Source organism: Ictidomys tridecemlineatus, unplaced genomic scaffold (genome assembly GCF_052094955.1).
Source record: "Ictidomys tridecemlineatus isolate mIctTri1 unplaced genomic scaffold, mIctTri1.hap1 Scaffold_81, whole genome shotgun sequence".
Taxonomy (NCBI): Eukaryota; Metazoa; Chordata; class Mammalia; order Rodentia; family Sciuridae; genus Ictidomys; species Ictidomys tridecemlineatus.
Genome location: NW_027526045.1, coordinates 514,070 through 530,397, shown reverse-complemented (window position 1 = coordinate 530,397; position 16,328 = coordinate 514,070). Strand labels below are relative to the sequence as shown.

Here is a 16,328-nt window from a genome sequence, read left to right as displayed (position 1 = left end):
TACAGAAGCACGAGAGACAAAAATTATCAATTAAGCATTAAGGAGATTATAATATGTAGTGTGCTAGAAAAATGTGAAATTTCTGGGGTGATGCTGAGTGCCCAATTGGCAATGTTAATCATGAATTTTTAGTGATACCATCTGTCTAGCTGTGTGATTTTTCTCCATAATGTTTTCCAACTCAATTAAATTCTGATTAAATGTTCATGTTTATGATTACATTTGCTTTGGTTCTTGAAGAACATATAATATTCATAACTGTTGTTTAAAAGTTAATTGGGACCAATCAATATTCATATTCTCCTTTACTACTTTACCACAAACTATGGTTTTCTTTTATAGCAAATCTCTAGACCCTACCTCATAACTTTCAATTACAGTATTTTTCGGAATCCTCTCTTTGACTTGCAACAATTAAATAATCTTGACTGTCTGAAGTAAAATATCTTACTTGGGAACTCTCAGAAATAATGACTTTTTGCACCTGCAAGGAAGACAGAAAAGTGGGAATAAAAATTTAAAGAGTTTAACTCAGAAAGGCACTAAATATTATACTAATGAGTTAGTATTTGATGTTTAAGACTCGATGTTTAAAACTATTCTGATCACTAGGTATGCATATATCATAAGCATACATCATTTCAAGCGAACAAAAATAGCCCCAGGTTAAGATACATGCTACAATTTGTATCAACTTGCAAAAAGTCCTGTTACTCATTAACATAGAATATACATTGTCATCCATTTAGATCAGTCTTACAAATCTGAATTTCTTTTAGGTAAAGCAATATAAAATGAAGATTTTGTTTTTACCAGGAATAACTGGAATCCAGATGTGAAGGTATACACACTGTTAACAGAAGACTTCTCTTCATTTTTTTCTTTATGAGTAATTACAAAGTAGGGGGAAAGACCAATCTTAAAGGCCTCACAATTTTTAGGATTTTGTATCTTTAAATCCTAGAAAATGAGAATTACAAAAAACAGTTAACTCATAATGTATCTCACATTTACTTGTATATTTTATTTTGTGCACTGTGGAAAAAAATAAGCAATGTTTACCTTAAATGTTACCTTAAAAATCCCTTGCCATCGGTAAATAGTAAATGATGATTTTCTTAACATTATACCATATACTGAATCTTCCAAAGTAAAGAAACACCAGCCAGAAACTGGCTTGTCCAAAAAACTTTGAAATATGGAAAAGACAACATCCATTCCCCCTAAAAACATAAATCATTATTTACCAGTGCATAATTCCTTCTCAAACTTATCTGCTCTAATTTGTTATTTAAACATTGAGACTAATGACTTCAATACAAATGAATTCCCCATGGTGTGTGTGTGTGTGTGTGTGTGTGTGTGTGTGAGAGAGAGAGAGAGAGAGAGAGAGAGAGAGAGAGAGAGAGAGAGAGAGAGGAGAGAGAGAGAGACAGACAGAGACAGAGAGAGAGAGAAAGAAAGAGGCTAGAAAACTTAAAAATAGTAACTTAAAATAACAATTATGGATAACAAAAGGAGTACTAATACTTCACTCTATAGCCATATAAACTTTCCCAAGGTCTATTTAAATATAAATACTTGCTAACTGTAATTTTAAAGGGAAATATGCTAAAACATGTTTTATTTCTTTCTTTTCTTTTTTCCAGCACTGGGGTTTGGACTCAGGACCCTGGGCATGCTAGGCAAGCACTCTGACATTGAGCAACAGCCCCAGCCCGTCTCCCACCCTTTAACACACTCTTCTAGTATCTGCAATCTACTGTTTTCTCCTGTATTTCTCACCAGGTCTCCAAATCCCCTTCGTGAGATCACTCTGCTATCCCTAGCCATTCAATCTGATGCTTTTCAATTTTCAGGCTGGGTCTTCTTCCCTTCTCTGTCTAGAGCTCCTCTTCTCAGATTGTTAAATCAATGTCCATGACTTTAAAAACAGTAACACATGTCAGATCCCTAAGTCTATCTTGCAGCAGAGACCTTCCTTTGAGTATAAACGCCTTCTCAAAAGGAACTCAAACTTAACATGTGCTAAAACACATTTATTTTAATTCCCTCATCAAAACAACACCTAGCCTTCTTTCACATATCTCTTAGTCAGTAGCAAGACACTCTATCCTACCACACAAGCTGAGGAAATAGGAGTCATCTGGGACTCAGCCTCGCCCTTGCACCCAGTTCATCACCTGCTCTAAACTTCTATCATCTGTTGCCCTTTTGCTCATCTCCATGCATCCTCTCTTCTCTGCTATACCAACCAATTCTTTTTTTTAAAAAAAGAGAGAGTGAGAGAGGAGAGAGAGTGTGAGAGAGAGAGAGAGAGAGAGAGAGAGAGAGAGAATTTTTAATATTTATTTTTCAGTTCTCGGCAGACACAACATCTTTGTTGGTATGTGGTGCTGAGGATCAAACCCCGGCCGCACGCACACCAGGCGAGTGCGCTACCGTTTGAGCCATATCCCCAGCCTCCAACTAATTCTTTACACGGTCCTATGAATAACACTTAAAAATGCAAACATGATCATACCATACCATCTTCCCCATGCCTAAACCACTCAAAGGTTTTCCATTAACTCTGGGATAAAAGATTGACATCCATAAAATATTTCTCAAGTTCTTCAATGATCTCTGCATCTCCCCTATTTCTGTACTCCCTATTCACTGAGGTTCTTCAATTATGACATGTCCTTTTATGCCTGAGTTTCCTGCCTCTAAAGCTTCCCCCTCTTGTCTCCCAGGTTCCTCCAACCCAGTTCTTTGCATAATTTATTCCTCCACATTGATTTTTACTTATTTATTTTGGTACACCTTAAATTCTAAGCTCCATGAGCTCAGTACCATACCTAGGCACTCAATAAATATTCTTGGATATAGTAATAAAATTAAATATCTGTTTCCCATTTTTAATAAATCCATAAGTTATAATTCATGGAAATAATGTAAATCTTATACATGCAACATTTCTGAGTTACAGCATTTTGTTCTCATAAAAAACTAAACATACTCATGCCAAAGGCTGTTTCAGATATCGTCTCCCACTGCACACTCACAGCTAAATCAATGTCATTAGTAGGCGACACATTTAAGTATACCGTTCTATTGGTTTCTTCAATATCTATAGAAGTGGCTCTGAAATTGTGGAAAACAGAAAAAGAATATAATTTCTACATATTTAAAATATATACCACATTACCAGCATATGCTTAATATGCTTCTACATTTATATAACCAAAATGACATGCACAAATTTGATACATGAATATTTTCAAGACAAATGGGTGCTTGAAAATATTCATTTATGGAGTTTTTATAAGTACAAATGCAACACTCATAATCAGAAAATACTGAAGATGAGTAATTTAACATTACACATTTTAAAACTGTCTTTTTTGAATTTTTCACACATAAATCAAAAACATCTGACAGGAAAAAACAGGAAATTCTTAGTATAGGAATAAAACTAAATCTCTTAAAATACTGTATATAAAAATCTGTCAGTTTCCAAAGGAAATTTTATAACTATAATCATTTTAATATGTTTAAAGAGTCATGTATTTGGATTCAGTGACCAAGTATATTTTATATTTTTTCTTGCTTTTTATTTCTAAAATCACAAAATAATGCAGGCCTTTTCCTAGAAGTGTGAACTATGAGAAAATAAGAATTCTGATGACACCATTAAGCAGGCCATGGTTAAGTCTTTGATGTTCTCTGTTATAAGAGAGCTTGTGGACTATGGATCTGTCTTCTGGAATTCATTTTAAAAGTCCACTTTACATAATCACACCTCAATTTTCTTTTGCATTTTCTTATGTCAAAAATTATTTCTTTCTTATTTTCAGAAGTGATATTTTCTTATAAATAAATTATACCTATTTTCAATAGCAGAAATACCGAACAGCCCCAAAGGGGCCTGATTTTGTAATACTGTTATCAAGGTTTGAATCTGCGCCCCTAGTCTAGCACCTCCCATAGGATTAAACAAGGTGCAAACAAAATGCTCATCCATTTCTGGTTCTGTGTCTAATACAGCAGAAATGTGCAGGGCCTGAAAACAAAATTAAAAAAGTAAAGTTACTAGAATAGAATATATTTGCAAAACACAGAGAAATTTACTAAACATTTTAGAAACCAAAATAATGTCTTTCAAAAAACAGCACCTCTTTTTTATTTAATAATGGTCCCCATAATGTGATAGCTACTTTTGGGATTTTCATGTTATTACTTTTGGGAGTTTCAACACTGTGGTACACTACATGGAAGTGTCTAAAAAAATAAATGACATTTTTAAATAACACAGAATAAAATATTAAAATATTAAATTCATGTCCTTTTTTGGGATACTTTTTTATCCTGCTCTGGCTATATAACTTCATTAATGTCTTTCTAGTCTAGGATTCACCATTAAAAAGCCATGGTAGAGGGGCTCGTGTTCTGGCTCAGGGGTAGCACTTCCCTAGCATGTGTGAGGCACTGGGTTGAATTCTCAGCACCACATATAAATAAATAAGGGTCGATTGACAATTAAAATATATATATTACAAAAAAGCCATAGTAGGAACAAATTAGAAACAACCCAAATGTTCATCAACAGGAAAATGGATAAACAAATGGTGATCTGTTCCATAAAACTCTATTCAACAATAAAAAAGGATCAGCTACGGATGTCTGCAACCACACAAAAGAAGCATGAAAGAAGCTAAACACAAAATAGATACTATAAGTCCCTATTTATACAAAGCTCAAGAATCAGCAAAAATGAGTCAATTAAAACATTACAAAGTGGTTTCCTCTTGAAAAGGCAAGACGCAAAAGAGAACCATCTGGGTAATAGTAGTGTTAATATCTTTAATCTGAGTGGAGGTATTATGTTTTGGATATGAAATGTTGTCCAAAGTCTCATGTGCTCAGAGGTAGACTTTTTGGAAAGTGATAAATCATGATGGCTCTGATCTCATCAATAGATTAATCCACTGATGGCTGAATGGATTACTTGTATTAAATGGGTCACAAGGGATAGAGGTTGTCCTGGAAAGGTCTGGGTTCTCTCTGGCACTTTCCTCTTGCTTTCTGTTTTCCCCAGGTGCAATAAGCTGAGCAGCTTTCCTCAACTCCACCCTTCCACCAAGATGATTCTACCTTGGAGCCCGATGACATAGACAAAATCCTCTGAAACGCTAAGCCAAAATAAATCTTTCCCCATTAAGTTGTTCTTATCAGTATTTTGTTCATAGTGATGAAAAGCTGACTAATACAGGTCATTATATGTGTGTATACTATGTTTAAAATCATTAATCCATATGTTTGGAATTGGTGCATTTTACTATTTATATGTCAAAATAAAAACGTGGAACAAAAACAGTTGTGTGAGCCAAAAATATTTAATCCAATTTTCTCTAATGTTTAATTTACCAAATGAACAAAAGTTTTACTTAAATACACGCCAAGAAAAAGACACAAAATATTACAGTAAAAAAAATTTAAACATTTTAAATTACAAAAAAAATTATTAAGAGAAAAAATGTGAATAAAGCAATGACAAATTTTAATATACTTCAAATTTGAACTTTTGTATTTTTAACAAAAATTTTAATATACTTCAAATTTGAACTTTTGTATTTTTCACAATTTAAGTGTGTCTTTGAAGAAATCAAAGATTTTAAATTTGGAAGAACGTTTAAGAAATGAACAAAAATATGTTGAACTTTACAAAAACTTAAAATTGAGAAAGTTATTTGATAGATGAATTAGTTTAGAGGAAAGGGCTGCAAATATATTTCTTTAAAGCAGTATTTTAGCTAGCTTGAAAAATGTCTAAAGATAATGCGATGAACTAATTTAAACTTCAACTATATTTTTAAAAATAAAGTTTAGTAGGAACAGAAAATCAATATACAGGAATGGAAAATATATAGAAAAATAAGTTGGGAAACTAAACTTATATAAGGATAGATCACATTCATAATTAATCTCAAATCCAGGATTTTTCTCTTTCAAACACTATTCCTATTCTCAAACAGTTTGAAGCAGCAGTTACATGCTGTTTAATTAAAATATAGCAAAAAGAAATGACTGACTGGGTCTGGGAACTTTTTTTGGCTTATGCTTTACATATAAAGTGAAGTATACCATTTAAATAAGTTTGGAATTTAAAATAAAAAACAATATGTGTATTTTTATTATTTACATATTTCTCTATTAATAGTAAATTCCTTCAGTTGCCCTCTATACATATTATATAGTACATTAGCACTTGTCACATAATAATCTAATCGTGTCTTTATTTCTCACCTAAGTTGGAAATATCTTTTTCTTCTTTTGAGGATGCAGAAAAAAATATTTTGTAAATATTAGAGTTATAAGCTTCATCCTTATTAAAGTTGCATACTGTACCTTGAGTCAAACACCTTCTTCTAATACAATATAGCCTTTGGAAGGAGTCAGGTCCTTGGATTCTGTTGAAGAATTCACTTCTGTGACAATGAACTGAACTGTCACAGTTCCAAACAGTCCTCGTGCAGGTTCCCGAACAATGTACAAGACCGCAACACTTTCCTGAACATAGAGAGCTGCTGGCTCTCTCAGGAAAAAGTGCTCACTGTTGTTAAATGATAGAACTCCAGGGCCATCATCATTAGCAAGGATGGTAATTACAGCTGTCAAAACAAAAATATTCAATGATAAATGAAAATAAGAAGGGCTATTATAAATGCTGAAATGAGTGTGGATATTTCATTGGAAAGAAGGTCAACTCTCGACCTCAAGTGATCATTTTAAGAGTACCTTTTCCTTTTTTTTTTTTTAAAGAGGGGTCATTTTTAAAGCATTACATAAAATTTCATATTCCTTTATTATATGAAAATACTCTGCAATCTTAGAATGGAAGGTAGGTTTGTCAACCTGATGTGAGGCTACCTCTCAGAAGTCAAGAGCAGAGACCAAATTTAATGATGAAACAGTGAAAACATTCCCCGTAAAAACAGAAGCTAATGCATAGAACAATGCTTTGAACATAAGAACACATAAAGGTAATCACAATGTGTTCTATTAAAAGGCTCATTTTTTGGGCTGGGGATTTGGCTCAAGCGGTAGCGCGCTCGCCTGGCATGCGTGCGGCCCGGGTTCGATCCTCAGCACAACATACCAACAAAGATGTTGTGTCCGCCGAGAACTAAAAAAAATAAATATTAAAAATTATCTCTCTCTCTCTCTCTCCCTCTCTCCTCTCTCATTCTCTTTAAAAAAAAAGGATCATTTTAAAAAATAGAGTATTGATTTTAGGTAGACACCAGTATTTCCTCTGCAGAATCTCAAAATTAGGTAAAGAAGACATACAAATCAGAAGCCCATGAATTAGCACGAAGACTGTTGTTTAAAAACATTTTCATTTGAAAATAATCATTTTCATCTGTAATATACACATTAAGTAAGACTTAATGTTTAAAGAACAGCTATTTGCTTGAAAAAAACGCACCTTAAAATAGCAACTTATTCTTCATTGCATCAAACTACATATAATCTTTTCCCAGTACCAATTTTAGTTAAGTACTTATTCATGTTATTACATATTAATAACTGTTACTAACTTTCTTGGGGGTCTAAGTTATGTAACCTTGGCTCATCCTGTAAAACAAAACAAACCTACCCACCTTATCAGTCTCCTCCACACTTGTGGATTTCACCACACAAGAAGCTGGCCTCTCCTGTATGTTTGTAAGGTCCTGAGGGGCACTCTGAGATGCTGCCATTGGAGGCACGCCTCTTCTTGGGTGCATCTGATGGCAGGATGTTTGAAACATATGGTTTGGAAATAGTATTGGACCTCGAAAAAGTTGGGTGGTGCTTATTTATTAGAGGGGTTGCAGGAGCACTTGCAGTCTAATAAGAAAAAGACAGTGTCTATATGCAATTTCAAGATAAAAACCACTTATTTTATACAAGATTTGAAGACTCTTCTAAGATATTGCATAAGAAAATACTTACTTGCTCCCACTTTTTCTTACTACATTGAAAAAAAAAAACTAAAAAAAAACCTTTATTTTCTTTTTGTCCAGGTTTTGTGATATTTGGCAGGATTCAAAAAAAGAAGAAAGTCATCTTACTTTGGTACAGAGAGTTGAATATTCACTTCCAAGTTTTCCTTCTCTTACTTTCCCTCTAAAACCTTATCTAATACTCTAGGCATGGAGGTATATGCCTAGAATCCCAGCAACTCAGGAGGCTGAGACAAAAAGATCACAAATTTAAGGCCAGTTTCAGCAACTAAGCAAAATCATCTCAAAAATTTGTTTTAAAAAAGAGAGGGTAATAAGGAAGGTAACGCAGTGGTAAAGCACTCCTAGGTTCAATCACTAGTACCAAAAACTTTAAAAATAAATAAAAACAAAAATTTAAGCAGTAATAAAAGTTGTCATTACAATCTGAAATGAATTACTCAGGACTACTTTTACAAAATCCTCAAAGAAACAAATATTCCTGTTTCACAACATAGGAAACTTAAACTAAAATATACTCAGGATCAATAATCACAACTAAGACATACACTCAATTCTTTATGACTCAGCCAGTGTTGCATAATTACCAACATTTCAGAAGTATAATGAAAGCAGTACTAAGATGGAATTTTATAACTATGAGTATATACATTTAAAAAATCACCACAGCAAACACAAAAAATCTAATGATATTTCTCAGGGCATTAGAAAAACAGGAGCAAACCAAATCCAAAATCAGTAGCAGGAAATAAAACATAAATATCAGAACAGGAAATAAATGAATAGAAAGGATAGAAAACATCAATTAAACTAAAAGGTGGTTCTTTGAAAAGATAAACAAAATTGACAAATACTTAGCTAAACAAACCAAAAAAAAAAAAGAAAGAAAACCCAAAGAAATAAAGAGATGAAAAAAGGATAATATGACACATATCACTGAAATTCATAGGATCATTAGCAATATTGAGTAAAACTATATACCAATACACTGGAAATTCTAAAAAAAAGTATAAGAACCAGACAGATTCATTGATGAATTTTTACCAGATTTTTAAAGAACTACCACCAATGCTCCTCAAACTATTCCATGAATTAAAATGGAAAGCAACTCTTTCAAACTCATTTTGCAATGTATCACCCCGTTACCAAAACTTGATGAGGATACAACAACAACAAAAAAAACTATAGACCAATGTCCTTGATGAACATAGATGATATATATCCTCAATAAAATACTTTCAAATGGAATTCAACAGCACATTGAAAAGAGCATATATCATGATCAAGTTGGTTTCATTCCTATGATGCAATGATGGCTCAATATATATGAATCAATAAATGTAATACAGCACATAAATAGAATCAAGAGTAAACATCACATGATCATCTCAATAGATGCAGAAAAAGTCCTTGGTAAAATTCAACAGTCCTTCATGATTAAGTTCTGAATAATCAGATATAGAAAGAAGATACCTTATTATAATAAAACCTATATATGATAAACCTATATCCATCATCATTCTGAATGGGGAAAAACTGAAGGCATTTCCTCTAAAATCAGAAAATAGAGTTTCTATTCTCAACCTTTTCATTCAGTACATTGCTTGAAATTTTAGCCAGAGCAATTAGGTAAGAAAAATATATAAAGTGATATAAATATGAGAAGAGGAAGTTGAATTGTCCCTATTTTCAGATAATACAATTATATTCTGAGAAAATCCTAAAGATTCCACCAAAGGACTCAAAACTGATAAATAAATTCAGCAAAGTAGTAGGGATACAATATCAATATACAAAAATCAATAGCTTTTCTATACATCAGTAATGAATGGACTGAGAAAGAAATCAGTGTTTCTTGAACAAGGAGGCGAAAGATTGCTACAGTGAAAACTGGAAAGTAGTGAAGAAAGATATAAGAGAGTAGAAAATGTAAAGATCTTCCATGTTCATGGATTGGAAAAATTAATATTGTTAAGACAGCCATAGTACTGAAAGTGATCTATGGATTCAATGCAATCACAATCAAAATACTAATGACATCTTTCACAGTTCTTCACAGAAATAGAAAAAAAAAATCCTAAAATTGATCTGGAATGAACAAAGACCACAAATAATCAAAATCATTCTGAGCAAAAGGACTAAGGATATAGGCATTGTAATCGTTTATTTTAAAATATACTATAGAGACCCTCATCAGTATATAAAATATGAAGATGTGAATTTGGTGTCAACATACCTTAAAGATATGATAAATTGTGGTATAAAGGTGTATTAAGAATTGTAATGCAAAAAATAAATAAGCAAATGACTAAACAAGCAAATAACTAAAGTATACTACAGAGCTATTTTAATTTAAAAAACCTGGTATAGATATAAAAACAGATATACATGGATACAACAAAAAGAATATAAAGGGGCTGGAGTTATGGCTTAGCAGCAGAGTACTTGCCTAGCACATGTGGGTTCGAGCCTCACTACCACATTAAAATAAAGGTATTGTGTCCAACTACTACTAAAAAAATAAATATTAAAAAGAGAGAATATAAACATAAATAAGATATATCTTCCTATTTATAGATAATACAATTATTACAATTTCTCCTCCCCCCCTCCCTCCCGCCCCCCCCTCTCTCTCTCTCTCTCTCTCTCTCTATGTATGTATATATATATATATATATATATATATGAATTGAGGACCCAGAAATAAACCCATGTATCTTCAGACAGCTGATCTCAATAAAGTGCCAAAAATCATATACTGGAGAAAAGCCTTTTCAACAAATTGTACTGAGACAACTGGATATCCACATGCAGATGACTGAAACTAGATTTCAATCACCTGAAAAAAATCAACTCAAAATGGATCAAAATCTTAATTTAAGACATAAAACTTTGAAACTACTGGAAGAAAACATATAGGAAACACTTCAAAATACTGGGACTGGCAATGATTTCCTGAATAGTACTCTGATATCTCAGGAAACAAAAGCAACAATTGACAAATAGGATTACAATAAATCAAAACTGCTGCACAGCAAAAAAAAAACCACCAAGAGAGTGAAGAGAAAAATCTATAGAATGGGGAAAAATCTTTGCCAGCTATTAATCTGACAGAGAATTAATCTTCAGAAAAAACAAATATTCCAATCAGTAACTGGACCAATGATCTGAACAGACATTTCTCAAAAGAATACAAATACAAGACAACAAATATATGTAAAAATAATATCTTTAGCCTTAATAAATCACAAAAAACTACATGGAGATTCCTGTCACCCTATTCAGAATGGCTCTTGTCATATAAATCTACAAACCAAAGCAAAAGCAAAAAATAAAATAACAAATGCTAGTTGAAATGTGGAAAAAATATGAATCTGTATAAACTGTTGATGAGAATGTAAATTAGTACAGCTGGTATGGAAAACCATTTACAGATTCTTCAAAAAACTAAAAATAGACTTACCATAAAATCCAACTAGAGCTGGGGATAGTGGTGCATACCTGTAATCACAGGAGTTTGGGAGGCTGAAGTAGGAGCACCAAAAGTTCAAGGCCAGCCTCAGCAACTAAGCAAGGCCCTAGCAACTGAGTGAGACCCTGTCTCAAAGTAAAAATAAATAGACAGGGGATGTCAATGGCTAAGTACCCCTGGCTTCAATCCCTAGTTCTCCCCTCCCTACCACCACCACACAAAAAAAAATCCAAATAGACCATTCCTTAGTGTTTTTTCAAAGGGTAAAAAGTGGGAAGAAGATGAATTGAAGGAGAAAAGAAATTATTGGGAAGGGGGAAGGATACTGTGGAGTGGGGCAAAGAGCAAGAGAAAGTAGAATGGAGGGTAGACATGATCAAAATATGATACATGTATATATGGAAATGTCAGAGTAAAACCCATTACTTTGTATAATATATATTGATAATAATAATAGTAATAAAAATGCACAAGATGATCTTGAAAACAATTAAGAAAACTGTGAAAATATATTGGAGTTCATGTTAGAGGGACTCAGGATGGTCTCTAATGCAAAAATCTGAACAAATTTGGTGTCATGATTCCATAATTAAAACAATCACATATGTTTCATTCTGTGCTTTCATAATGATACTAAGAAAAGAACTCTTCATCATGTTCATGCTAGAGAACAAGACCATTATTTAAAAACACATCCAGTAAAGAGAAAGAAATTATCCCATTTTCATATGACCTTTTCTGACTGAATTTAATCTAGGGAGTCAACTTGCTGATATGAGTGCGTTTGTTTTATAGAAATATCTCAACAAACAGTTAAAAGTAATGTTTACATACACTCTTGTCCTTTATCAATTACTGGTTAAGATGCAGACAATAATTGTTGATGGCTAACATTAGAAAATATGATAACATGTTACTGTCAGTTAATGGTAACACAAAAATAATACCTATGAAGTTTTTTTTTTCTCTCTATTTTTTGGAAGCAGAGTCTCCCTATGTTGTACAGGCTGACTCCTGGGCTCAACCAATCCTCATACCTCAGCCTCCAGAGTAGCTGAAACTACAGGCGAGTGCCACCATGCCTGGCTACTATATTCTTGCCAGAGATGTGTCACTAAAACCTAATTAAGGCTCTAGATTTAATAGTCAAATTTAAGGAAATAGAGGGGACAAAGAAACATGTGACAAGGATACATTACCAAATTTTTGAGTAAGACAAACTATAAAACAAATGACCTGGTTTTGTCAACAAACCAATTGCAAATAAAAAAAAAATTAGGACAGGAATAAATTTCAAAAGCATTCTTTTACAAAAAAAACAAGGGTTTTATAGCAAATCACAATGTAATTTCAATGACATTGAAAACAAAGCACTGTGTGTCAAAATTTGATATAGCTAAAGCAGAGCATAGCAAATATACATTCTTAAATGTTTATTTAAAATAAACGTTCAATAAATGAAATAAATCATGATAATGTAGGGACTTCTCTAGGAAGGCAAAGATAGTACCAATAAATATTAATGCAATATGTCTTGATAACATTAAAGAAAAACTATATTCCACAAATTAAAACTCATATCTGATAATCCAAATATTAATTAAGTAGCATGCATTCTGCATGAAAAGCCTAACAATAGTAACAATTAATAATGATGAACAGGTGGATAGGACTTTATGTTTAAAGAATTTTTCATGAACAGAGCAGGGAGGAAGAGCAGGAAGAAAAGACTAACATTAAACAGAGACATGAGATGGGAGGGAAAGGGAGAGAAAAGGGAAATTGCATGGAAATGAAGGGAGACCCTCATTGTTATACAAAATTACATATAAGAGGTTGTGAGGGGAATGGGAAAATAAACAAGGAGAGTAATGAATTACAGAAGATGGGGTAGAGAGAGAAGATGGGAGGGGAGGGGTGGGGGGATAGTAGGGGATCGAAAGGTAGCAGAATACAACAATTACTAATTGGGCATTATGTAAAATTTTGGATGTGTAACCGACTTGATTCTGCAATATGCATTTGGGGTAAAATTGGGAGTTCATAACCCACTTCAATCTAATGTATGAAATATAATATGTCAAGAGCTTTATAATGTTGTGAACAACCAATAAAAAATGGATGAAAAAAAAAAAGAATTTTTCATAGGCCCATTTTACTTCTTAGAATATCTTTTTGAAGGAGTTATCAACAGTTATAATTCTAAGCCCTTCTTATTTGAGTAACGCCAGCATTTACTCTATAAAGAAATATAAGCAATGTTATCACTCGAATTCACATCCAAGGAGCCAGGTGATCAGAGATTTGAATAACTTGCACAAAGATACACAGGTTATACATGGTAAAACTAAAACCAATATCTATTTAAAGACTTTCTGTAATACTTGTGGTTTTTCTTTTTTATGCTGCTATTTCATTTTAAGATAGAATCCCCTAATAAATATATATATATATATATACATACACACAATTAAGTTAGAAGAACAGGTGGAAAATTCATATGGCAGCACAATAAATAATATAACCAGAGTGCCAAGCATGGTGGCACATGCCTTCAATCTTAGCTATGGAGGAGGCTGAGGCAGGAGGATCACAAGTTCAAGGCCAACTTGGGCAATGTAGGGAGACCATGCCTCAAAATAAAGCAATTCTTACAAGGGCTGGGGATGTAGCTCAGTGAAGAGCACCCTTAAGTTCAATTCCTAATACTGGGAGAATATTTATTTATTTATATGGAGAGTATTTCAAATAATGATTTTTCCAGACATCTTGTCATCCTCTGCACTAGTTAACCCATCTTCTCTAAAGTTCTAAGTAGGAATCACTACAAGTCAAAGTGAAACACTAAGACAAGTGAAAATTTGAGCCTATTTTAAAAAAAACAACTCGATACTAGAGTTTCCAATGATACCAAACAATCTAAGAGCTGAGGACACTTATCACTTATAGCACTTTGGATTGACCTGTAGACACTGTTAAAAAAAAAAAAAAAAGAAAGCTTTCTTAATCTTATTCAGAGCATTCAGTCATCTGTAAAATCACATACTTCCACTGCTGGAAGGTGTAGTAGCAATCTATATATTCAACACTTTTAAAATGAGGTACAAAGGATTATGACATTTTCTTAGGGTTAAATACATAGAGAGTGGCAAAGTTAGGAGCAGAAGCCAAGTGCAAGTAACAGTGCTGTTTCTGGAAGGAACACAGAAACCATTTTTTTTCCCAATTTTTGTGCGTAAAGGCAGACGGGGGGGGGCGGGGGGGCAGGGGGAGCTTACCTTCAGCCCTTCAAAAGGGACAAAGCTGGTCCTGGCAAACCCATCGATGATGTCCTCTTTGGCCAAGGTGGGCTCGCTACGCTTCCTCGGTGGGGGTCTGGGCAGGACCAGGCAGAGGACCGGGGCTTCCCATTGTCTTCCTTGTCTGAGCCCGACAACGAAGCGAGCCAGGGCGCCCGAGTCCAGCCGGCCCCCAGACGGACCCAGGAGCGCATCTCCCGGTGTCGCTGCGACCGCAGCTTTTTGCGGAGTCCAAGGCCCGGATCGGGTCCATCCACGGCTCTGCCACGCCAGGGTCCCCGCGCTCACCGCCCACGCGCCACAGGCTCCGGTTGCACAAAAAAATTGACAAGGAGCCCTCCCTCCCGCGGCATAGCGTCCCTCCGCCTAGTGCAGACGCTCGCCGCCCGCACCCGCCGGCGAGCCCGCAAAGGTCGAAGCAAAGTGGGGACGAACGCCCCCGCCGCTGCTCACGCAGGAAACTCACCTCTGGGCCGCAAGAGGTCCAAGCAGCACAGCCAGTGGCGGCTGGGACCCGACAGCAGCCAACAGGATCACGTGGGCGGCTGGGGGCCGGCAGCGCTCCCGAGCCCAGGGCATGCGCGCTGGGGCAGCCGGGCCTGCGCACTGGGGTAGCGGGGCGCCGCGCGGGGGGCGGGGGGCGAGGGCCGCTCGGGGGCTGCCCTCCGGAGCGCCCCAGCGGGGGATCCTACGCGCGAACCTTGCGTCTTCCCGGGACACTTGCTCCTCGACCCGCCCGAGGAGCCCCAAGGCGTTTCCCCCGGGCGACCCGTGGGGTCGGAGGAGGAGGCTCGGGGCGGGGACGCCGCGGGGTGCTCGGGCCTGGGCCTGACCAGGCGCCACAGAGGGAGCGGGGGTCAGGTCGGGCGAGGCCCTGCAGCGCTCCTGCAAACTTTTCCCCACCTGGCGCCACCGCGCGAGGCGGAGCCTCCCCGCCCGCGCCAGGCGGCCTCCAGTGCAGCCAGGGGCCCGGGCGGCCTTGAACTTGACCCATGGGAGCCGCTGCCGCTGTGGGCTTTCACCGCGTCTCTGCGCCTGAAAGCAGCTGGTGCTTGTGGAGAGTTGTCCTGAGGAGCCCAGGGATGCAGGACCACCGCCCTCCAATGGGTTGGGATCCCGCGGGCCATCACCAGCCCCTTGGCACCTCATTGTCCCTGCAAGCAGAACCCCACCGCCTGTCACCCTATCGCCCTGGACAGCCCACTTGGGGAGGAAGGGAAGGGAAGTGACCGGGTCTCCAGGCTCTGTGTAGGACCCTTCTTAATTTAGAATTCCGACTTATGTGTTCATTAGTTCTATGGGAAAGAGGTGGAAGGAAACAGCGGGGACCGAGTTTTCTCGGATACACCCCGGACTGACTGGCTGCTTTTCTTTTTCCTTTATCCCCCACGCTGCCCCTCCCTTTCCCATTTCAGTTTTACTTTGATTTGTAAACATATCACATGCCTGAAAGAGCTAATGCAAATAGCATGCTACATTTCTTCAGAGAATTTATTTAAAATAGCTTCACAGATAAAGAAATTTGGAAATTTAATGATCACCAAGTTAACACTAATACTTACATTT

At 36.1% G+C, this 16,328-nt stretch overlaps 1 protein-coding gene across 19 annotated transcripts in view; it reads right to left on the bottom strand.

The window, feature by feature from the left end:
- The window catches only part of LOC144374668 (adhesion G-protein coupled receptor V1-like), a 51,717-nt gene extending 35,540 nt beyond the window's left edge, over positions 1-16,177 (bottom strand). For 2 of the 19 annotated variants that reach the window (XM_078037430.1, XM_078037431.1), the window contains exons 1-8: positions 14,742-15,735; positions 7,647-7,875; positions 6,391-6,653; positions 3,870-4,045; positions 3,002-3,126; positions 1,063-1,223; positions 814-960; positions 361-484 (exon numbers count right to left, since the gene is read on the bottom strand). In XM_078037430.1, the coding sequence (XP_077893556.1) occupies positions 371-484; positions 814-960; positions 1,063-1,223; positions 3,002-3,126; positions 3,870-4,006 (684 nt within the window). In that variant the 5' untranslated portion in view covers positions 4,007-4,045; positions 6,391-6,653; positions 7,647-7,875; positions 14,742-15,735 and the 3' untranslated portion in view covers positions 361-370. Of the gene's footprint in view, positions 1-360; positions 485-813; positions 961-1,062; positions 3,127-3,869; positions 4,046-6,288; positions 6,654-7,646; positions 7,876-14,741 lie in introns of all 19 variants that reach the window. The other 17 variants (XM_078037414.1, XM_078037413.1, XM_078037423.1 and 14 more) reach the window with 13 other exon arrangements.
- Between the last annotated feature and the right edge of the window lie 151 nt (positions 16,178-16,328).